A 25,515-nucleotide genomic window follows, 5' to 3' on the forward strand; every position below is an offset into this window, starting at 1 on the left:
AGCACATACTGGAGGAGATGAATTTATTTTAAGGACATTGTACTTCATACATGATTCAGTTTGCTTTATTGTATTCGTTCATTTGTTCTTGTTCGACGTTTTGTATCTGTTACAATGTTAAACTACTTTGTTTATGTTTCGAGAATTGCAATATTTACTTACAATATATCTATATATAACTCTTACATAACTTAATTCTTCTGTCTACTTCTGATCTCAACCATTTATGTCAATCTTTTGTTATGTATGTCTTCAACACAGTTTCTTTCATTTTAGGTCAGTTTTTTTATCCACTCTCTTCAAACCCCTGTGACAAAAGAGTACATCAAATTTGTCAAAACGAACGAATTATGCAAATAGTTGTGTTGTATTGTACAGTCCCTATTTATGATTTGTGCTTCGTGTATTACAATTAAAAATGTTGTATAAAAAATGAGAATTCGTGATACAATAATAAAGTTATTTATATACATAAAAAGTTATTTTTTTGGGGGGATGTGTTGATATTTTAAAAGTAGCACGTAGCTAAAGCTATTGTGGTTTGGATAGTTGGAGAATTTATTTATGTGAAAAGTGAGTGGTTGACTCTTCCACACTGTGAAGCCCACCAACAAAGCTAGATTCGTGCCATCCCATTTTGTTTCTCTGGAAACGTGCTCAAATTTCCCCATTTAATGCCACACCAACCGCACTATTTTCAACTTTTAATCTCTTGGTCTATTATGGGATATTAATGGGATATTAATGTTTTGTAGTTGTGACAATTGGAATTTTTCATTTCAGTTTTTTATTTTGATTGTTGAGTAGGTCTCTTGTGAGACGGTCTCTCTCACGAATCTTTCTCTGTGATACGGGTCAACCATACTAATATTCACAATAAAAAAAAGTAATATTTTTCATGGATGACCTAAATAAGATATATGTCTCACAAAATATGACCCGTGAGACCGTCTCACACAAGTTTTTGTCATTGTTTATGTTATGAGTAAATTATCTTTATTAGTTTAAAAATGATTAAAACTGTCAGAACTTTAAAAACTACATTATTAAAACTCAATTTTAATGATATATAAAACTAAAATTGCCACAAAACAGGATAAATATAAATGACGAAAATTGACCCTTAATATAAATTCAAATTTAATAATTATAATAAAAGGAGTATACTTCATTAATCAATTGAATTGGACAATATCAAATCCCGAAATTTAGGTTAAATATTTATTACAAGAGCCAATGCTCCGACTGGACTTAAAGCGGCGAAGATTTCAATCATACAAATTCGCCGATCTTCTTATTAATTATCCTTTAATATCTTTAATATATATTATGGAGTCTTCTTTATTTTTCTACACATGAATGTAATTTATTCGTCCTATGTTCCCAATTTATTTATTTTTTTAAAAAAGGCCAAAATACGAGCAGACGCATGCATATTTACTTGTTCCGATTTAGCAAAAATTTACCATCCAATAATCTGATTTAAAATATTAAATCCTAGCACATGAGAACATATCTGAATTGGTAGAGTAAGTGAGTTGATTAATAGCCTAAAGTTCGATTTTTTCTCTCAACATTTTCTCGTATGAGCTTGTCAGACAAGATTTCTCTGGTATAATTTACCTAGCTAACATGATTTGTTGGCTACTTTGTTACTCCAGACATTTTTTCAATATGTACCAAATAGTAGTGGGTTCTATCATCATAAATAAATAACACAAAATATTAAATCGATAATTTTTATTTGTTTTCTTATTTTTAAAATTGCATGTGGAAACATAATTCTAGTCAAAATTTATAATTCTGGTCAAAATTTATAATTCTAGCCCCTAACAAGTCAACATTAACTACGACCAACTAAGAATATATGATCATCGCCAAATCTGCTTCCCAAATTAAAGTGTTGAATGAAGTGTCATTAAAAAGTGAGTCTCATGTGAGACGGTCAATGCTACTCATATTCACAATAAAAAGTAAGAGATTTGTCTCACAAATACGACCCGTGAGACCATCTCCCACAATTTTTTGCCGCCATTAAATGCACCTACATTAATTGCTCTCCATTATTTTTTAATTTTTTAATGTTGAAATAAGTCATGAGGGACTATTGTATTTTTTTATTTAATGTATATAATAACTAGTATTTGTATATCTTCAAATCGTACATTTCTTTAATTTGCTAAGAGTTCTGGCATTCCATTTTATATATATTCCATTCCAGGCACGATGATCTGTCAAGGTTTGAACTTTGAATATGATTGACCATTCCAGGCACGATGATCTGTCAAGGTTTGAATATGATTGACCAATTAATTAAAAACAAAAATTTATTTAAGATTGTCTCGTAGGTCGATTTTGTTATATAAATTTGTTATCTTATCCAACTCATGAAAATATATTATTTTTAATGTCAAAAGTACTATTTTTCATTTTAAATATGGATCAGACCAACTCATCTTACATATATATGTTTGTAACATAGTCTCACATTAAACACAATCTGCATCCAATATGGATGATCATAACTATTATTAACTAAAAAATTGCATCTAAAACGTTATATTCTATTGTCAAGCAGCCAACTTTTGGCCTTTGGTGACACAAAAGTTTCTTACCCAAAAAACCCTTCCCTCACTTTTTATTATTTTTATTTATTATGAGAAAAACGTAAAAACCAAGTACAAAATTAAATAGAAAAAAGTTAATCCAATATATTCCGTTTTGCACAAAAATTTGAAGTATATAAAATTATATTCTTATTAAATTTAACATGTATACGCACATCGAATGCAAAAAATAACCAATATAAATAATATTTTTCACACTTGACCTACATATCATAAACTCCACAATATGGATAATAAGTTTCATAATCGAGTGGAATAAAAAAGTTAATGAGATGCTACGATAGAGATATTACTCTCAGTGTAGATACAATGACGTCGACGTTCAATCTTGATTCTACTTAATTTTTTTAATTAAAAAAAACGACAAAAACTTATATGAGACGGTCTCACGGATCGTATTTGTGAGACAGATCTCTTATTTGTGTCATTCATGAAAAATTATTACTTTTTATGCTAAGAGTATTACTTTTATTGTGAATATGGGTAGGGTTAATCCGTTTCACAGATTAAGATCCGTGAGACGGTCTTACAGATTAAGATTCGTGAGACGGTCTCACATGACACCCATTCAAAAAACACTTGTGATCATAAAATCCTCTTTGAAGATAATGTCCTGAGGTAGCTTGAGCTCAATTAAAATAGAATTTTAATATAAATATATAATTAGGAAAACCAGCGTAATTTAAAAACACCACCCCACGGAAATAATAACTTTAAAATCTTTATTAGCATTTATGCTGAGGCATTACTAGGATCCACAAATTCTGTGTTTTTTTTAATGGGCCCATTTAAAAATATACTAAATATTGGGCTGGCCCATGAATGATGGTTTAAGTTTTGGGCTTCAGCCCAGTTTGGAAGTACATTTCTTGCGTGTGATTTATATTTATTAAGAAATTGAAAAGAATATATTTTAGAAAAATTTGATCATACAAAGATTAAATTCCTAATTTTATTTCTCAAAACACGAATCAAATTAATCGTGTACGCTACGCAAATGTTGTTTCTCACGTTGTCGAGTAGGTTTAAAGTGTAATTATGTGTGTAACTCAATATTTTTGAACAATATTCCAATTTGGAGGATGGAATATTGTTTCATATTTAGTATAATTTATGGATAGGTGTGTAGATCATAATACTGACAATAATTTTATTTATGACATTCGAAAAATGCATTGTCTAGATTTTTTTCCCTCTTAAATTCATTGGCCTAAAAACCAATAATATTTGAATAGTGAGAGCAAAAGGAGTGTACCCTTGAAGAGTTTATAACCATTGAATTTAGTGTCAGTAGGACAGCCACTTGAGTTGTGGCCCTTACAATTTCAAGAAAGACAAAAGAGTGTCCATTAAACAAGTCAGCTAACTCAAATTTCGAGTTTTTATCATAAGGCTCGAAATCAACTTGTTTTAATATTATAAAACTCGTGCATAATTCGATCTCGGCCTGTTATTAGTTTGTTTACCATGTTTAACGAGTCTGGCTCGAGTTAGACTCATTAAACAAGTTCGTTTTAAATATAATTAAACAAACTCTTTTTTAAACTCGTCGAGCATTCTTAGCTAAAAAATCAACTAATATATGATAATTTATGGGGGTAAATTCTCATTTTATAATCTTTCAATCACTTCTTTTACACTCAAGTTTCGATGTGAGACAATACAAGTTATTATTATTGTGCACTCAAAACCTTGAAATTCTTCCCAATTCTCAGTTCCCCCTCAAATAAGTATGAGTTGGTATCTCTCTCCACATGACCACATTCTTCATGAAGTTCATTTATTAAAATTAAATCCAGTCCTAATCATAAAGCACGTTACAATTTAACATAATATTTATAAAATTCATTAGGTGTGATAAATCTAAACAATTATACCAAACATTATTTAGTTTTTCATATCATCTTTTTTATCAACATATTTGAACTTCTTATACATTAAGGGAGTGTTTGGTTTGAGTGATTAGGCGGTGCCTAGTCAGCTGTTTGGTACGCATGATTATTTAACCAAGCCAATCCCTCCTATGAATGATTAGGTTATATTAGGTAGGTTAAAATAATACCTCCTCACCTCCTAGGATTATTTATCCAACTCTTAATACCTCATATTTTTCCAATTTTACCCTTCTCTTATATTCAAACTCACCACCACTTCCCCGCCGCCGCCACGACCGCCGGCGGCCGACCGCCGAGCGCCGGCGCCGACCATTCCGGCGCCGACCGTTTCCGGTCGCCGCCCCCGTCAGCCGTTTCCGGCCGACCATTTCCGGCCTGCCGGCTGCCGGCCGTCGTCGCGAAGGGGAAGGGCAATTTTGTCTTTTCATCAAAAAAATTCAAAATTATCCTACACTTAAAAATCTTACCAAACATAATATTATTTTACACCATATATTACAATCCTACCACAATCATTTTCTTTATCATTTACATAATAATCATTAGTTTATCATATCCTTCCAACCAAACGTAGCCTAAATCATACAACTATCACTCGTAGCGGTCTCTTATCTACAATGGATCCAAACATCTGCCCAAAACCACATTTTTATGCATAAACTAGTTATAATAGTAAGAATCAGTTTTGAACGGGGCGATTTATGGATAACTTTCCGAGCAAGATCAATCTATGCAAGTAAAAGGGTTGAGGTTAGAGTAAGAATGGATAAAAAAACAGAGGGAGTAAAGTGACATTAACCCATAAAACTACTTCTTTCTTTCTTTCCCTCTTTTCTTTGTGTAGTAATTTGACAGATGACTTGAAAGCTGCACGGTGGAAAAGAGTGACAACAAAATCTTTCTTTCATCAATCCATTTCTGCGTTCAATATTAATAATACACTTCACACTAGTGTTTCACCCCTTCAACCAATCTAGGCTGCACCTAATCACGCATGCATAAATTTCCTTCCTTTACTTTGACAATATATCCTGGACTGGAAGTGTCCCATGCAATCGTATGATAAATATTAAGTTAATTTTCATGTTTTCCTTCCTCTAGTTTTAAGATTTGGCATAATATAAGTGTCAAATCTTCTCATTTTCCTTTCAATTAAGGTCCTATATCCCAAGTTTTTCACACCAATAGTAGATCGTTTTTCGAAGCACACTCCATGGTATCTTGATCACGGTAGGATAACCATTACATTCTGGTCAAGTATCCAGCATTCCATACAGGGCAGTATAGAAAGCCCAAGATAATCAGAGGATTGAATATAAGGAGTAGAAAACAAAGAAAATAGAGTTAAATTTGCATTCTGTGATAGTGAGAGTTGCTATCTGCAACTGTTTTTGTTTGTTATATGTCATATAGTTCCAAGGGGTCCAAAAAACTACTGACTATGTTAAATGAACAAAGTGCTACCCGGTTCTAACACATGAGCTGTCATCTATCCTGGTGTTCAGTAGCAGTATGGTATAAACATAGATGATGGATGATATTGAGGAGATCTTGCTTACAGATCCTTTCCTATTGTTATGGACATTGTTTCGGCTATATAGCTGCACAATGTAATAGTTCTTAATAAGTGATGCTCGAATTTTCTGCATCGAACAACGTAAAAAAGTGAACATTAGATTCAATCCTTCAAAAAACGAGTAATCCGCGTTCTTTATGATAAATCTAACTATGTTTACATACAACACAGCTGGATAAGGCAGCTAATTGTATATCAGAAAATGTTGATCTAAGATCAATGATCTTACCATGCTAAGCTAATTCCCAGCTTGTTTATACCAATCAGCTACTGATACCTACATTTCAGTGGTTCCTTCACAATAATAAAGCAGCATGTAAACAACTGAAGATACGTAAATTTTTTCAATGTGGAAGCTAAGGAACAAAAGGAAGCACAAGGAAATGAGGAAAAGTAAGTACCTTAGCATTTAATATAATGCGATCTGGAAACTATAGAGGGTCAGAGGATTCATCTGGAGCAGGGAAGTAAACTGGTCAGTTTTCTGAAGAGAATTTTGTAGGCGAAGCAAATAAGTTATCAGGAAGAGTGTACTCCAAGCTGTTTCATAACAAAAACAACATATAACAGGACAAATTTTTTTAGGAAACAGTTTAAGATTTTAGTAAACAGTTAAACAACAAGCAGAATAGTTGAAGCTTGGATTTATCATGTATGCTTTCTCAGCAAGGTTATCAAAACGCATCATGCTGCACTTCTTTAAATTAACTTCTAGTACCTTTCAGATATATCAGATTCATCTTCGTCTACATGTTCTTGGTTATTGGCACCTTCAAGATCATTGTTAATTGCCAATTTAGTTCCTCCTGTCAACTTCAAATCATCAGCTGTAATGGCTTGAGATACAGCTGCTTCTTGGCCACCATCATCATCTGTAAGAATAAAAAGACGGCAACTTCTAATTTGTTGCACTCGGATGTCAAGCCACTCCAACTTGTTGCCTGTGTTTGAGCAGACACACACACACATGCTCGAGAACTTATGAAATCACGGAGGTTTACAAATCTAACCTCCAGGGACCTGTTGATCAAATGCGTTAGAAGAAACAAGGATATTCTGATTTGTCAACTGGGTCCGTCTTGGAGAGGAAACTGGAAAAAAATTATGCATTTGAGGCTGATTTTTCAGGTCCGTTAGGCGTAAATTCATCATCCTTTTTCCTTGGAGTTCCACAGCATGCTGTAATTCAGCTTCCTTCTCCATTTTTCTTCTAAGCATCATCTCTTGTGAATTGAGCAACATTCTCGGTCCTGTGCAAAAAAAAATTTAAAGAAGAATTATGTTATAAACTCGTTGTGGTCGGGTTAATATGCAGCCATCTGCGTGTAAATACCAAAAGGGATATCGAGGTGCTCTCTCAAATCAAGTTCCGTAGGACTTAGAGAAGCAGCATATTCCCCTAACTCAATGTTCTGATGTTTCCTGCATCTGATTCAATAAAAATTGGACGTTATAACCAATACGGCATCGATAGTTATAGCTCCTAGGAAGGAGAAAGATGGAGTGAAAAAAGTACTTGTCGGGGAACATTCCTTTCTCTATGTAAGGTTTGACGAGAACACGAGAACCGCAAACAAAATGAGGGTTTCCTTTTGCCAAAATGAGCTTCACAGTCTCGGGAAAGGCGAAAGTGACAAACCCGAACATTCGTTTTTGTTGATATGGTATCCTAACATCTTGCACCGGCCCAAAATTACTTCAAACAAAGACGACCAAGCACATTTTAGTATTAGTTCCATGAATGAAAATTTAAATAAACTGTAAAAGAAAGCACCTACCAAAAGTAAACAGATACATCCCCCTCCTTAAATGTACAGTCAGCAGGAAATGTTAAGTAAATCTGCCGAGAGCTCAAATGTGCAATAGAACTGAGTCCCATTGAAAAAGAGTCATTCCTCTCAGGTAGATATGGGTTAATTTTTTGAAAACTATCTCCCATCATTAGCGCAGCGGTAGCCGATCTAACATTACATCACACTGCTGATGAGAAATTACTTAAACTAGTTCAAACGGATGACCAAAAAGTGTTATCCATTATCAACAGCCACAGCTCTATACCAATATAGAATCTACTTGGTTAAGTTTTCCATTATAAACATACAAAACCGCATTAAACGATCGTCATGGATTACTATTTTAGCAGGCATTCAGTTCACACGCATCTACCAAAAACTAGATTTATCAGTAGAATATAGACAAAAGAATGAGGAAGGGAGCAAGAATAATACCACAAGTTACGATTAAAACCAGCTGAAGTAACATAAACGGCAAATACTAATAACCAGAACCAAAATGAGATCGAAATCAGAACATAGCCGCCTTTTCAAAAAGCACAAAGGCACTAGGGAAAAAACTGTGAAAACGAAGAATGACAGACTATTTCAACTCTTCAGGAAAAAAAGGTCAGTAATTGCACCTGTGATGAACTTGCTTAAAAAATGAAGGACCAGGTAGATTTCAAATAAAAATTTACCTCTGATTCTCATTCAGAAAGTTCCCACGCTTGCTGCATCCATTAGGATAGTGACCTACGGAAGCCATGAGAGCGAACCTCTGCTGCTGAATAGCCTTCATCCTCAAAAACTCATCAAGCCCAGAAGAATTCGGGCGTGGAGACCCTACATCAATACCTTCAGCACCACCACTGACACTGTGCAAGAACTTGCAATAACTACCATTCTTGCAAAACCCCCTCGCATAGTACATGCAAGGAGTCCACCCAAATCCACTTCCAGCACCTTCTTCATCAGGATTAACAAGAAATGAATCATCATTCCCAGAACAACTCCTTCGGTGAAATGGGTTGGAGTGAGGGGAAATAATGCTGCTGTTAAAATCCTCGGTATAAGGGAGAATCAGAGAATCACTCCTTCCACTTGGGCTGATTCTTGGATCCACCATGGAATCATTCTGCTCGTGAACTTTCGGGTGCACCCGCACTCTACCACCACCGCTGCTGAACATTTCTTCACCTAACTCATCCCCATACAGAGACAAACTCGACGAACCCGAAAAACAATCACCACTACTGTAAGCGTCATTCATTGCAGAAGTATAAGAGACAGGCCTCGGGCTAATGCTTGGAAAAGCACCCGCTGGTGAAGAAGGGTTGCTCAAATGGAATCCATCGCTTGGTATCGAGATTCTTGATGAACTAAGCGAAAATGGGTTCTTTGGCCATATGGCATTTGAAGCGTCGGAAGAATGGCAACTTGGACTAATTCCCAAACAAATCTTCACATGATTAATACAAGATAACAAAACGGTATCAGAAGTCTGGGCTAGTCTTATTATATCCTTCTCCCCTTCGTCTTGTATCAAAATAACTCCTATGATTTTCGTAGCATTTTCCGGATCCAAACTCTGAATTCTTGACATCAACACTTTGGTAGCCTCAGATGTATCCATGGAGAGTTGTTGGAACTCTTTCCTTTATTTTTTCCCAGTAAATTTTCTGCAGGGACAAGTTGTAAACTCCAGCAAGAAATCCACTCCAACAAGGGCTTTTCTTTAATCTTTATCTTTTCGTTTGCCTATCAAAATCTCCGGGGAGAGAGTGATATTGACAGTGAACAGGGGAGGAATTTGTAGGGTTTAAAGTACTGGTTTTTATCAAAGACTGAGAGCTTTTTAGAGGGAAACCGAGCAGAGAAATGGTGATTATTTCATTTTTCATGTCTTATAAAAGGTAAATTATGGGTTGGTGCCTGTACATACATACATACCTTTGTAATATATAAATTATAATCAAAATATTTTTAAACTTTTAATTTTAATATAATCTATATAATTTTCTCACAAAACTTATTTAATAAAAAAATTTACTATGTAATGTATGCAAACATGAGTTAATACGAACAATAATATAAATTCTTAAATAGCATATGGATTAAACTTTTATAAATTGTGGATAATACTACATTGATAAAGAAAAAAATAATTTGAGAAATGATTTGTTTGATAAATGAATAGATTTTATAACGTCCCGAAAATCTGAAGATCCATGTGAACCACATGCAAGCAAACTATTAAATTTCTTTGGTATTTTATTAAATTATTTTAAAACATTAAATGAATGTTTATTTCATTAATTTGTGTTTTAATTCATTACTTATTTAAAGTTCATGCATAATGGTTTTTTAGATGCATTTCGCGCTCGAACGAGGAACGGAGGTCGATGAATTATCAGGAAAATTATTTTTATAACATAATTAATTTTTATTAATTAATATAATGTGTTTTAAAGATATTTTTCAAAAAATGAGATTTCTTGAGTATTTTTACCTGCCGGAGCATATTTTTAATCGGTAGGTAAATTTTATCGAATTAAAAGACTTTTGAGGGCTCGGACAATATTTTCAAAAACTTATCTAAACGAAATATTTTTCGAGAATGTGTTAGGACTTGATGTGCTTTTTTTTTAGCTTAAAGGGCTCAAGAATCATTTTTAACTAACCCCAAAACATACCCTAAACCTATTTCCCAACCCATCAGCCATCCACCTCTCTTTCCTTCAACATATTTACGTGCATTTCAGCAGCAAAGTGTAGCAAAAATTCGGCCATAGCCATATCCTTCAATAAAAGTTCATTCGGCAATTCTCCGACGCTTGTTTCTTCGATCTTCTTGCGTAAATTACAACAAGGTACGCTTGTATTTTCATTTTCTCATCTCACACGTCATATATATGTTGATTTTAATGTGTTTGTATGAGAATGATATGTTCTACATCGTGCTTGCACTTTTGATTGAGTTTGACATAAAAACCTTGTCTTGTTTTAACTCCATCTCATGTTTTCTTGTATGATTGCAAGGGGCTGCTGTTTTTGGACGATCTAAGGGTTGTTTAAGACATTGAGATTATGTCTTATGGCTTGTGTAGATCTCGGTGTAGGAGACTAAGTGGTCGTGTGCTTTGGTTGTGTTTTTGGTGACCAAGGTTGAGGAAGGGGGAGTTACGGCCTAGGAGTTGAGGAGGCCATGCAAGGGGCTGTCCGGGGCTGTGATGCAGACCCTGGCAGGGGCGGAGGCACAATACTGGTCACCCGGGCTTTAGCCCGGGTGTTCCAAAAAATTTTTAAAAAATTTATATGTAATTTTTTTTTATAATTTTGGATAAATTTGATACTAGTCTGGGTAGATCAATTTAAAATATAAAAGATTTTAGAATTTAAAATTCTAGCCCGGGTATAATCGGATTCTTGGCTCCACCCCTGGACCCTAGAGCGTCCAAATCGGGAACCATAGTGGATGGTCGAGGTTGTCTAAGGCTAGGTTAGGATTGAATGCTTAAGAGCTTGTGTGCACGTGGAGGAGCTTCAGTGGGAGCTAGCGTTCAGGCGTGTTGGTTGGGGTGCATGGGACTATAGGCTTGGTTCAAATAGGTCCAGTAGGGTCTGGTCAAGGGCTAAGAGTGGCTGGTTTTGGGCTGGTCCTCGATGGTTTGGTCTAGGAAGGTTAAAATGTGAATTTGGTGCACTACAGTTACGGTTAGTAACTTGCTGGATTTTTCCAGCAGCTGTTCAGGGATCCATTCAAAAGTTTTAAGGTCTAATTTTGATGGTTTTAAGGCCTTTTAGATGTGTACTAAGTATGGTAGAAAGTTGAGAAAATTTGGTTAAGTTTCTAGTCAATTCGGGTTAAAACCGGGATTCATACCAAGTTTTAAAACGAATCGATTAGGTTTTGAAAAGGACTCGAGTTTAAGTATAAGAATGCTTATAAATATGTTTTGGGACATTTTAAGGAGGTTGGTAAGCTTCGGGTCAAATTTTAGAGGTCCATGGGTAAAACGGTAAATTTTGGGTGTCCAGGGACTCAAGTTTAAGTTTAAGAATGCTTATAAATATATTTTGTGATATTTTAAGAAGGTTGGTAAGCTTCGAGTCAAATTTTAGAGGTCCAGGGATAAAACGGTAAATTTTGGGTGTCCAAGGGCAAAATGGTCATTTTGCACCCAGGGTGAGATTTTGGTCTTGACAGAGCCCTGAGCACATTTTATCATGTTTTGAATGATTATGCATCACGTTTATCATTTTTTTATGATATTATGATAAATACGGTGCATGATTGATTTTAAGGAAAATGTTATGTATATGAATGTTTTTATTAAGTGGTGAATATGATGATGTTTTTGAATGATGAGAATTGATTGTAGACTGAAGATGTATATGTATATGATGACATGAGATATGATGAGCCGAGGCCAAGGCTCGGTGGACGGGTAATGCCGTCGCTGATGTCCCTGCCGTCCGGTACCATTGTTATACGTAGATGGATCTATCGAATAGAGCTGATACGAAAGTCACAACTAATGAACTGAATTCAGTTAAATGAAAATGTATACGTATATGATGACATGATGAGATATGCTTTGACACGTTACGATTTTATACGACACGTTTATGTTATGCTTTTAAGTTCATGAAAAATATGTTGAGCATGATATTTTTCACTGTTGTGTGCTATGTATATTTACTTTTTATTCTTGGTACAGGTGTATTGAGTCTTTAGACTCCCTAGGCGTGTTTGATGCAGGTGAGCTTTATGCTGAGGAGACTGGAGGTACCGAACTCTGAGTAGGTAGACCTGGTGAGGTAACACGACCCGAAGACCTGCATGTTTTCCGCATTATGAGTTACGAGTTTTGATAGCATATGAATATTTTCATACGTTGATGATTTTAAGATTTTTATACATTTATGTTTATATATGGTTTTAGGATGAGTTTGGTTATTTAAACTGCACTATTTTTACTGTCAAATATTTAAGATCATTTTTAAATGTTATATTTTCTGTAGAGTGCATGCATGCGAAAAGTTTAAATGTTATTTCAAAAATGTGAGCTTTTATTATATAAAAAAATATTTCCGCACTTTGAAACAAATAAACGTTTCAGATTTAGTATCATAAATTTTTATCGTATGTTTATTGAAAAAAAAATACAAAGTTTCTTGGGTTCGGTGGATTTTTCCTTCATAATATAATATAATATAATGTAAGTGTAAAAAGACTTATATAATTTTAATTTTTGATATTAAGATTTTTAGAATTTTAAAATAACTAACAGATAAGTTGGTTCAGAAATTCACAAGTTTGATTATGATTGAATTATAGTAAATGCTATCCAGAAAAGATATATAGGACAAAAATTCATATGTATTGTTATTCAATTTAATGAGACAGATATACGAACCGACTTATAAAAATATATTATGATTTTTTCAATATTATTATTTTTCATTTTACATGTAGACAGCCTTACCTGTGACATCTCACAAAAACTTATTCTCTAGTTACTATTTATGTATAGAAGAAATAAGTGTTTAATTGTAGATATATCTTACTTTTGTACAATGGAATACCAGTGGCCGTGCACACGGGCTTAAATTTAAGGATAAATTTTAAAAAAACTTTAATTTTACATCAAACAATGCCTATGGCATTGTTTGATAAGAAAGATTGATTTTTAATCATTCACTTGTCATGTGTTTGGTGTGCATGATTAAAATTGTGATAGGGCCGCACCCGACCCGCACTATATGCATTATTATCATCTTATGGGTGATTATATAATCTTTTGAGGGAGAAGGGATTATGTTGATTAATTTAATTTTTTTTTAATATTATAAAGTTTAAAATAATTATAAATTCAAAAAATTTAATAATTTTTAAATATAATTTTTAATTTAATTAATATTATAAATAATTTAATTATTATTGATCATATTTTTATTATTATATTATTTGTAACTATAATATTATAATTTTTATTAATCATTTTTTTATTATTCAAATTTGTATTAATATTTTAATTATCACAATAAATGCATATTTTATTATTATATTATTTGTAACTGTAATATTATAATTTTTATTAACCATTTTTTATTATTCAAATTTGTATTAATATTTTAATTATCATAATAAATGCATATTTATATTATTATCAAAAGTTAATTATTTTTTATAATATTAATTGATTTTTTATTTTTTTCAGGAAATTAGAAATAATGAAAATTTAATAATTAATATAATATTTTAATTTTATTTATAATATTTTAAATCAATTAATTCTAGAAATTTTACTTAAAGTACAGTTCTTGTATCAATAACGTTTATTCTCACTCTCTGATACCCAAAAATTTTATTTTCACTTCTTAATTGAAATATTTACTCATTTTCTTTTTTTTATTATTTCACTATGTATCATTTATTAATTTTTTCATTTGTTTTTATATTCAAATTAATTCTTCTTTATGAATTTAATTGTAATTTTTTTACTATTAATATCGTATTCTTTATTATTTTATAAGTAATATTATATTATTAATTTATCTCTTATCATTTATTGATATTATTGTTGTTTCTCATAATTTTTAAATTATTTGATTATATATTTAAAACAAAAATAATAGAAATAATAGTTTTGGATTATTTATTAGTAATAAATTTTTTCTTATAATTATTATACTTTAATATAATTTTATATATTTCTTCATATTTTTGACTAAATTAATATTTTCGTATAATTAATATTATATTATAATTATCGATCCAATGTCTATTTTTATCATAAAACTAATTATTTTAGTTATTAATAAAATTATAATATATTTTGAGTTGTATTAATATCACATTATTATTTTTTTAAAAATGAGGTGTAACAAGATAAATTTGTTATAATTATTTGGATTGTAATTTTAATTTAAGTAAATTATATTAATGTATTGAGATGAGAAAAAAGAAAATAAGACGTGTATATTAGGATGACTTATTAATGTTATTTATTTTTAAAAAATAAACATGTTGTGTAGTTATCTTGGAATCTGATATCTATTATCATAAAAATAATTATTTTAACCAATTCTTGTTATTAATAAATTATAATTTATTTTTATTAGTTATATTAATGTTACATTATTATTATTAAAAATAATGTGTAACTAGATAAGTTTGTTTGAATTAATTTGCAATGTGATTTTAATTTCAGTAAATTATACTAAATTATTGAGATAAGAAAAATGAAAGTGAGATGTGTATCTTAGGATGACTTTTTAACTTTATTTATTTTTTAAAAATACAAATGTTGCTTAATTATCATGAAATATGGTTAAAATACTTGATATATCCTTAAGAATACTAAATTTGATATAGTCGATATTTGATTATTATTCAATTCCAATACTTAAATTTGATGACAGAATACTCGATATTCGAATGGCCACCATAAATGAAGTTTATATTAGTGTTGTCATGGAAGATGCACTATGATGTCTTATTAATATTATTTATAGATTTAAATAAACATGTTGCGTAGTTATCATGTAATACAGTTATATAATTATTTCGGTCTAAAAAGTACTTAATTTGATTTGATATATATCTAATTTTTGTCATGTTAATTCGGCATAAAAGTACTACATTTGATGTTATAGTGGTCATCATAAATGAAGTCTTCTTGGAGCACAATATGATCTCAGAAGATCAGATAAGTGCTATAATGAGTGTGCTGCTTTTTCGTATGTTGAGCTTTTAAGATAACAAGTAGTCCTTTGATTTGCTCAAAATGACGTTGGATAGATAATGTGTTTCTTGATAGAAATGATGATCTTCTTTTTCTATATAGGGTTGATCCTTATATGTAGATAGCTTTGAATCAAACGTCTATAAACAAAACGAATTCTTTGACTCTGAGTAAATCAGCTTTATCACCTAAAAATGGTCCTGCAGAAAGCTTCAGAATAACGAGTTTTTTTTCATACCAAACTAGTAAGGAGCGTTAAATGTCTTCGTACAACATTAATGGTGCAATTAATACTAGTACTAGGTAAAATAACGATAACATTTAAGACTTGTAACTATCAAACAAAGACGTTAAGTTCTGTTTGCTTAAACTAAGTTCTGATTCTGCTTTTCTAAGTTCTGATGTACTTGAGAAGTACTACTTCTGTTTAAGCGATACTAGAGCTTCTGCTTATTATACTGTCTTATTATTTTACTATCACGGCCTACTGGTTTTGACTCTCATCACCACAATTAAATTAAGTCTAACAGAGTTTTCATTTGAAATGTGTTAGGATGAAATATTCATGTTATTTAATACCCAAAAAAAAAACATGTTCTCTAGTATTCATTTATACTACATATTGATACTCGTCCATTATACTTGATGAAACGTCTACTACAAAAATACTACTATGAATTTTTTTTCTTTTTGCAAGTTAATTTAAAAAATACTCATAGATATCCATGCGAATGAAACAATCCACCATGCATATTAAAAAGTTATTCAATCACTGAATAAAATAACTACAGATAAATAAATTCTAAATATCATCGAATTCCTAGACTACTATTTGAAAAAGAGCTCAAACGCAACCATCAAAAGCATGTTGTATCATCAACGTATAAAAAGATATAAAATATATAAAAAAAACAATGTTCATCCATGACCCATAAACATTTAGTGCAGAAAAATGCAAGGTCCTCGGGTCATCGTGCGCACCCCCAACTCTGCATACTCAGTCTTCGGCGCCTACAATCTCAAACTCATCATGCTCACCTGCATCAATTACACCTAGTGAGTCTAAAGACTCAACACACCTGAAACGAGATAGCAAGTACATATACATAACATGCAACAATGAAAAGTACAGTAATTAACATACATTTCATTATCTTAAAAGCACGAACTTAAACATAGCATGTCAAAGCATAATGTGTTCATAACATATCTCATCATATCAGCATATATGTTTTCATTTTCTTTATTTGAATTTAGATCATTAGTTGTGACTTTCGTATCAACTCTAAGATGGATCCATCTATGTATAATCGCGGTACCCGGCGATGGAGACATCAGCTACATTTTTACACATCCACTGAGCATTGGCTTTACATGTTCATGTTTGTGTTCGCGTTCGTGTTCGTATTAGTCACAACCAACTCATTTTCTTCAAAACTTGTCAGTCGTATTCATCACTTATAAAATCATGCATATACGTAAATTTTCTTAAATCAAGCATGCAACGTATTTTTCGTATTTACATAAAAATCATTGTAGAGCCCAAAATCAGTAACACGTAAACTCATGTATTTATTAAATTGTTAAATTATTTGTTTAATTTTAAGATGATTTTTAACGATATATGATTTATTATTTGCATTATTTTAAATTTTTACATGTTTATTTGATGAAACTTTTTTTGAGTTTATGTTTTAGGCGAATATTCAATGCGAGATCGATAAAAGAGACTGTAACGATTTAGGCGATTTATGAATAATGAGGTATTTTATTTCAGTCAAATTGGTATTTTAAATGATTTATGAAATTTTAAGCATTTTAAAGCATAATTTAATTTATTAGGTGATTTTAAGGTTTTAATCTTTTCAGAAATACTAATTTGAATGATTGGGGATTTTAAATCTTAAAAATTTGACACACGTGTATTTTATTAAAATTAGGGGTTCTAATATTATTAGTGGTGGATTAATAGTATTGGATTAGTATTTTAATTAACATGTGAATTGATTTTAGCTATTTTAGGCTAATAGTATTGGATTAGTAATTTAATTAACATGTTAATTGATTTTTAGCTATTTTATTAGCCTAATTAAGCCCCTAATTAACCCCTTAATTAAGCCCCTAATTAACGCCCTAATCACACACACACTCACACGTTACACACATGCACTCCCATCAACACACACACGCACACCTTGTGTTTTGTTCCTTTTGATAGGAAAACTAGGGTTCTTGAGTCCTTCAGCAACCAACCCCTTTCCTCTACGATTGCTCAGCAGTCTCACGTTTGATTTGCAGCAAGAAACGTGCCACAAGTCATCCCAGATCAGTTCTCGCATCACCTCGCTTCGATATTCGTTGTATCGTGAGTATTAATCATCAAGGCATGTATAATATTTCATTTTTTTGTATCGATCTTGTCATAATAAATATTTTGATTCATATTGTGTGTAAAAATCCATATATGTTATCCAAAGTTTGAGCAATAATGCTTGGAACGATTTTGGAACAACTTTTAGATCTCAAAAATCAAATCTGCTGTCATATCGAATCATGCGAATTTTTGATCAGTTTTCTGGGAAAAAAATCAACATATAAAACGTAATAATTTTTTATATCTTCGATTTGATAGTAAATTCGTAATTTTCTGATACGAAATGAGGGAGATCTGATTTTTATCGTAAAACCACACAAGCTGTGAAATTTTTGTGTTAAAAAACATGTCACCCTCTGTTATTTTGAATTCTGCGAATATGACTTATAGGTTGGTTTTCTGGAAATGTTTTCAACGTATGATTTATATTACTCTGTTATCTCCGATTCGACAGCAAATTTGTAATTTTTTGATAAGAAATGAGAAAAATATGATTTTTATCGTAAAACAGCTCAAACTGTGTAAATTTGTACATGTTCTTCATGTTTTCTCAAGTTTTGGTTGGAGGCTTCGTTGGAATCTCCAGAATCTTTGATGATGTGGTTAGGGGCAGCATTTCTAGAGCGTTCCAACAAAGCCCTCAACGTTGGGGACATTTCCACCTTGGTAAAGTATGACCGGGTTTTGATCAGGATTGGAGAGCGATAAAGCATTATTAGGGACCAATCCACCCGGTAAAGCATGGCCTGGATCTTATGTATGTGGGAGTGGACATTCGGTCAAAAGACTGTGATGATCCCTGCCAGCCTAGTACCCTGGTTTAGTCTGATCAGGCGCATTATGTTATGAGTCACTTGCTTTGAAACATATCTCTACGCAACATGATGATGAATATGCATGTTTACGTATGTATGATGCAAGTACGTGTATGAAAATGTTTATGAAATGACGACACGTCTACGTTTATGTAAGTATGTTTAGAGTTTAAGTATGTATGTGCTACTTTAAAATGCATGTGGTTTTATTATGTATTACTTGCTATTATCAGGTTATACATGTGAGTCTAAAGTTGAGTCTTTAGACTCACTAGACTTGATCGATTAAGGTAAGGACGAGAATGAGGAGGCGAGAGGTGAGGACCAGAGAGTTGGCTCGGACTGTGCGGAGGCCTAACCCGATGTAACGCCCCAAACTCGACGACTGTCCTCACTGTACCAAGACGAGTCTTTCCAGCGTGCTTATGTCCTCACTCACACGCACCTTGGGAAACTTCCCAGGAGGTCACCCTATCCCAAAATTGCCCCAAGTCAAAGCACGCTTAACTTTGGAATTCTTATTTGATGAGCTACCGAAAAGAAGATGTAGCTTCGTGATATGAGTAGTACCAATCAAATCTTTTAAGCCCTCTTCAACTGTACAGTCCATTACATTGAACAGTCTTGGAATCCCTCTCATTCTCGTGTGGGTCGGTTCATTCATGTTCCCTCCACCTAGAAGCCTACCAGGAGCCGCTCATTGTCCGTGCAACTGATGGCACCGACGATCACCCCCCGCCCTCTTCGGCCCCGGGCCTCACATGCCCACCAGCTTCCGCTTGGTTCGTCCCCGAACCACACCGTACTAAGAGAGGTCGGCTCTGATACCACCTATAACGCCCCAGATTTGATGACTGTCCTCACTGTACCAAGACGAGTCTTTCCAGCGTGCTTATGTCCTCACTCACACGCACCCTGGGAAACTTCCCAGGAGGTCACCCATCCCAAAATTGCCCCAAGTCAAGCACGCTTAACTTTGGAGTTCTTATGTGATGAGCTACTGAAAAGAAGATGCAGCTTTGTGATATGAGTAGTACCAATCAAATCTTTAAAGCCCTCTTCAACTGTACAGTCCATTACATTGAACAGTCTTGGAATCCCTCTCATTCTTGTGTGGGTCAGTTCATTCATGTTCCCTCCACCTAGAAGCCTGTCAAGAGCCGCTCATTGTCCGTGCAACTGATGGCACCGGCACCACCCGCCCTCTTCGGTTTAAGTTTTTAAGAAATTCATGCATGTTAACTCATTCACCTCGATTTTAATGAAAGTACTTCATGTTGTTTAAAGAAGTACTTTTGCAAGCTCGTTTTGATTGTGACATTGATGACACGGAAATAATTTGTACTCGTTTATATTCCATATATTTAGTCAAGCATTTTATTTATAATGTATTTTGAAAGATTATTCTTTATCCAAGAAAAAATGTTATTTTTCGCAAATTTTTAAGTAGTTTTAAAGTACGGTACGTTATGGTACATTGCATTCCTGTTCATAATATCATATACATTTTAAACATGCCATTTTATTATTCAGGGCGCTGCTAGGACCGCTAACTCGACCCGGGTGTAAAATGATCATTTTGTCCCTAGAAACCAAATTGACCATTAAACCCCTGGAAGTCAAAATTTCGACCCGAAGCCAACCAAACTCCTTAAAACACCTCAAAACATAATTATAATCATTTCCTAGATGTAGCATCAAGCTCATTCTGTAAATTTTACGATTCGTTTTAAAACTTGGACCGCGGTCCTCGTTTTAACCCGTATCAACTCGAAACTTAACCTAAAATTTCCTAAATTTTTATCACAACTTAATCACACCCTAACAACCCCTAAACAACACAAATCTAGCTCATTTGAACCCCCACACTCGGCTGCACCTTGCTGAAGTTGGTACACTCCAAAAACCCTAGCTCTAGTTGCAATCCTAGCACCGTAGTCAATCTAAGCCCACACCAGCTCGGCCCCGCCTGATCAGCTACCCTCGGCACACGCTCAAACCCCTCCTGGACATATCTAACTTGGCTTTAAGTTCCAATGCACAAAGCCTTGCGCGATATCACCCAAATTACACTCAAATGCGCGTCCCCTAGCCCTTATGACTTTCGAACCTAACCTAGACCAAGGCAGCCACACTCCAGTCCATATGGACCACGGCTCGACCCTCCAGGGTCTGTACCACAGCCCTGCTCGACCCTTGCATGGCCACCTCTCCCCCTTTGCCTCAACAAAGCAAGATATGATCGCTCCTTGCCTAACCATGACCCGACGTGCACTCGACCCCTTTATCCTTCTAGATCTCGAAGTGTTTAGCCTCTTGGGACATAGATCTAGCAGCCCTTGCACGAATCCATGGAAAAACGTGAGTTATATGAAAAACGGTATGCGTATTTCATGAAAAACCTTGCAAAAACAATGCAACATAATAGACCTAATAGTTTCTCATGCATAAACACACAAGTCAGCATATAATGATGTGAATGATGAGAAAAACGAGATTTTGGGTGTGCCTTTGCATATATATGATCGAAACCTTAGAGATATTCGCGTAGAACTTGCACCGGAGAGACGAAGAAGGATTTCTTTGCAAAAACTTGAGAGAATTCGAAGGTGGCTGCTAGTGTACTTTTGAAAATGCTTCTGGAGAATGATGGAGGGGGCGGCCGAGTTGTTAAGAAAATAGGTTTACGGTTTAAGCGTAGGGTTAAGTCATAATATTTAGTGTTAATGGACCCTTAATTAAAAATAAAAAAATTAAATGTAACGTCCCAAAAATTTGAAGGTCCGCGTAAACCACATTAATGCAAGTTATTAAAATTCTTATATATTTTATTAAATTGTTTTAATGTTTTAAATGCATGTTTATTGTATAAATAAATATGTGTTTTAATCATGGTTTATTTAAATTTTCATGCACTTGGATTTTAAGTTGCATTTCGTGCTCGATCGAATAACGAAGACTGGGGAATTATCAGGAAAATTATTTTAATTACATGATTAAATTTTTATCAATTAATACAAGGTGTTTTAAGTGTATTTTTCAAGAAATGAGCTTCGTTAGGTATTTTTACCTGCCAGAGCATATTTTTAAACGCAAATTTTAACGATTCAAAATACTTTTTGAGGGCTCGGGCGATATTTTCAAAAACATACCAAAACAAAATATTTTTCGGAAACATTTTTGACTTGTTGGGTTTGATTTTGTGCTTAATGGGCCCAACACCTTTTTGGATCCCTTAATCTTTATTTTTGGTCCATTAGTGCATTAAAAACCCACTAAACACACCCTAAACCTAAATCCCCACATAACAGCCGCCCACCCCTCCTTTAGAAGCACCTTTACGTGTAAAACCAGCAGCAAGTCACGTTTTCTTCCACCATTTTCAAGCAAGTCTCCTCCCCGCTTCTCCGGTGCTTTCCCGATGCACGATTCTTCAAGTTTTCGAGCATCTACACTTCAATGCACGCCCAAAATCTTGTTTTTCTCATCATTCACATCGTAATATGCTGGTTTGCGTATTTATGTACGTGAAATCTTTTGATCTATTATATGGTATCGTTTTTTCATAGTTTTGAAATGAAATACACCTACACTTTGATGCAATTCAGGTTTTCTTGACTTCTTGAATAAGGGGATGCTGGTTTAAGGTGTTAGGGGCTGTATACGTTTGGAGTTAAGGTTTTAAGGGACTGGACTCACGAGTTAGTCACGTTTTGGTGAGGGCCGATCGGTTTTAACGAGGGAGATATGATTTATATCGTAAAACTGCAAATTTCTGTGTCACAAAACCCTTAACCCTATGTTATTTCGAATTATGCGAATTATATGTTGTTTTCTGGAAATGCGTTCAACATATGATTTGTAGAATTCTGTGTTATCTTTGATTCGATAGCAACTTCATAATTTTTTGATAAGGAACGAGGAAGATATGACTTTTATCGTAAAAGTGCACAAGCTGTGAAATTTCTATGTTACAAAACCCGTCACCCTCTGGTATTTCGAATTCTTCGACTTATAAGTTGGTTTTCAGGAACTTTGTTCAATAAATGATTTGTATCACTCTCTGTTATCTTCGATTCGATAGCAAGTTCGTAATTTTTTGATAAGAAACGAGGGAGATATGATTTTTATCGTAAAACCGCACAAGCTATACAATATCTGTGTCACAAAACCCATCACCCTCTGTTATTTCGAATTATGCGACATATAAGTTGGTGTTCTGGAAATGTGTTCAACATATAATTTGTAGCACTCTCTGTTATCTCATATTCGATAGCAAATTCGTAATTTTCTGATAAGAAACATGGACGATATGATTTTTATCGTAAAACTGCACAAGCTGTGAAATTTCGGTGTCACAAAACCCGTGACCCTCTGTTATTTCATATTCTGCGACTTATAGGTTGGTTTTATTGAAATGTTTTCAACATGTGATTTGTATCACTCTCAGTTATCTTCGATTCGATAGCAAATTCGTTATTTTTTTATAAGAAACGAGGGAGATATGATTTTTATCGTAAAATCGCTCAAGCTGTGAAAATTTGTGTGCATATGCTGGAGAATTCCAGAAACCTTTGGGTCTTGTTTCTAGGTCCTAAGTGGTCTGAAATAAGTGGGTTAGAGGCTGGTCATGGAGGTTTGAGTCATGGGTCGAGTTAGGAAAAATTTGGATAAGTTTCGGTTCGATTCGGGTTAAAACTGGGACTCCAGTCCAAGTTTTAAAACGAATCAATTAAGTTTTGAAACGAGCTCGTGTTTACGTCTAAGAAATAATTTTAATTATGTTTTGGGATGTTTTAAGGAGTTCGGTAAGCTTTGGGTCGAAATTTAGATATCCAGGGGTAAAATGGTCATTTTGGGTTTCCAAGGGCAAAATAATCAATTTGTACTCGGGGTGAGATTTTAGTCCTGGCAGCGCCTCGAGCACAAATTTATCATGCTTTTAAATTTTATGCATCATGGTTATGATTTTTATGAAATTATGGAAAATACATTGCATGCTAGGTTTTAAGAAAATTTACGCACGTGCATGATTTTGATAAGTGATGAAAATGATGACGTTTTGAAGGATGAGATTTAGTTGTGGCTATCAAAGTATATGTAAATGCTTAAGATGTATATGTAAATGCTGATGATGAGGCCTAGGCACAGTGCATGGGTAATACTGTCACTGATGTCCGACAGCAGCCAAGTACCGCGGTTCTATGTATGGATCCTTCGTAAATGATGAATGATGTACGACAGTCACAACTAATGAATTGAATTCACCCAAGGAAATGATGTATGATGATGAATGATGATAATGATGAGCTGTTTTGACATGTTATGATTTCATATGACACGTTCGCATTTACGCTTTTTAAGCTCACGAAAGGTATGTTGATTACAGTATTTTTCATTGTTGTGTGCCATGTATATGTACTTACTATTAACGTTACAGGTTTGTTGAGTCTTTAGACTCACTAGGTGTGAATGATGCAGGTGAGCTTATTGAGTGGAGGCTGGAAGTGATGATGACTGAACGGGCGGAGCTGGTGGCGCATGTTAACTCGAGGACCTTGTATTCTTCCGCAATAATATTCTTTTATGGGAACACGTTTAAACAATTTTTAATTGATTGATGAATTTATTTTGTTGAGTGTTTTTGACAGATTTTTATATGCTGAACTTTTTATATTTTTAAACGGTAAATTGTTTAGGTTGGTTACTCTTTTCATAATTTTAACTTTAGTTATTTTATTCAGCAGTGGGATGATTTTACAAAATGTATGTTTTTCTAATTTTATAGCTTTATATGGGCATGGTTTCGGCCATAGCATAAAAAAATTTCAGTAGAATTTTAAAATAATTAGACGTTTCAGTTGATATCAGAGCAATGGTCCTGTATAGGATTGTGCCATCGTCAGTTCTGCGGCTCAGTCTTCAAACCTCAAGTCTGTAAGTTTTAATGTTTTAATGCTATCACCTGCATGTCTACATGATATACGTTTTACAGTACAGATTTATTTGTCTTTATGTTTTGAGATTAGATGCTTTAAAATTTTTATCCAGTTACGACAAAAAATAAGAAATTATATGATTTTCATGCATGCTGGCTTTGTGGTGGAATTGGACATGAATAAAAAGTTTGCTATTGGACATAAGGAAAGGTTGGAAATTATTTGCCTATATCGATTTTTTTTTTTTGATTAGTAAGTACCGATGTTCTACTCTTTGGATTACAAGTTAGTCATGAAGATTATGAATGCTTTTGGGACTGGTAAATTTTCTAAGAAATTACTGATAGTTTGTATTTACTAGTTGAGCTAATTATTGAGGATTTCATGTAAGGAATAACGATTCAAAGACTACGACGATCTTTGGAATTATAAAAACGTAGAATTTATTTATGATGCATGCTCTACCTAGTTGGATTTAAGGATTCAATTGCATGAATTGAGAATTTTAAGGACCTAACTGTAATAACCCATAATTTGAGGACCTAAGTGCAAAAATAAAATTGTAAGGGACTATTTTCGAATTTACCTAATTTTTGAGATTAAATTCTGAGTTTAGAGAATTTTAAGGTTTAATGAGGCTGCTATAATCAAAATTTTATAGGGACAAAAATGCAAATTTCGAAGAATAGTTGTATAGTCAAAAATGTAATTTTTGAGAACTTTAACGGCCAAATTGCAAATTCCAAAATTTTTGAGGATTAAA

The 25,515-nt window shown here is 33.4% G+C and overlaps 1 protein-coding gene across 6 annotated transcripts; it reads right to left on the reverse strand.

Annotated features, from left to right (window-relative positions):
• Positions 1-5,193: 5,193 nt before the first annotated feature.
• On the reverse strand, positions 5,194-9,746 carry LOC140841355 (zinc finger CCCH domain-containing protein 46-like). Of its 6 annotated transcripts, XR_012120139.1 has the most exons (8): positions 8,572-9,746; positions 7,877-8,059; positions 7,615-7,794; positions 7,432-7,526; positions 7,109-7,348; positions 6,817-6,970; positions 6,328-6,392; positions 5,194-6,165 (listed from the first exon to the last, which is right to left on the reverse strand). XR_012120139.1 is itself a non-coding variant. In XM_073208705.1 (7 exons), exons 1-7 carry the CDS (start codon positions 9,504-9,506, stop codon positions 6,549-6,551), a joined length of 1,821 nt encoding a protein of 606 aa, XP_073064806.1. In that variant the 5' UTR covers positions 9,507-9,746; the 3' UTR covers positions 6,403-6,548. The 6 variants fall into 6 exon arrangements, 5 of the variants coding, with proteins under 5 accessions (XP_073064806.1, XP_073064807.1, XP_073064808.1 ...); XM_073208705.1 differs by lacking the exons at positions 5,194-6,165; positions 6,328-6,392 and adding an exon at positions 6,403-6,582; XM_073208706.1 differs by lacking the exons at positions 5,194-6,165; positions 6,328-6,392 and adding an exon at positions 6,407-6,552.
• Positions 9,747-25,515: the final 15,769 nt, after the last annotated feature.

Source organism: Primulina eburnea, chromosome 9, assembly GCF_022965805.1.
Source record: "Primulina eburnea isolate SZY01 chromosome 9, ASM2296580v1, whole genome shotgun sequence".
NCBI lineage: Eukaryota > Viridiplantae > Streptophyta > Magnoliopsida > Lamiales > Gesneriaceae > Primulina > Primulina eburnea.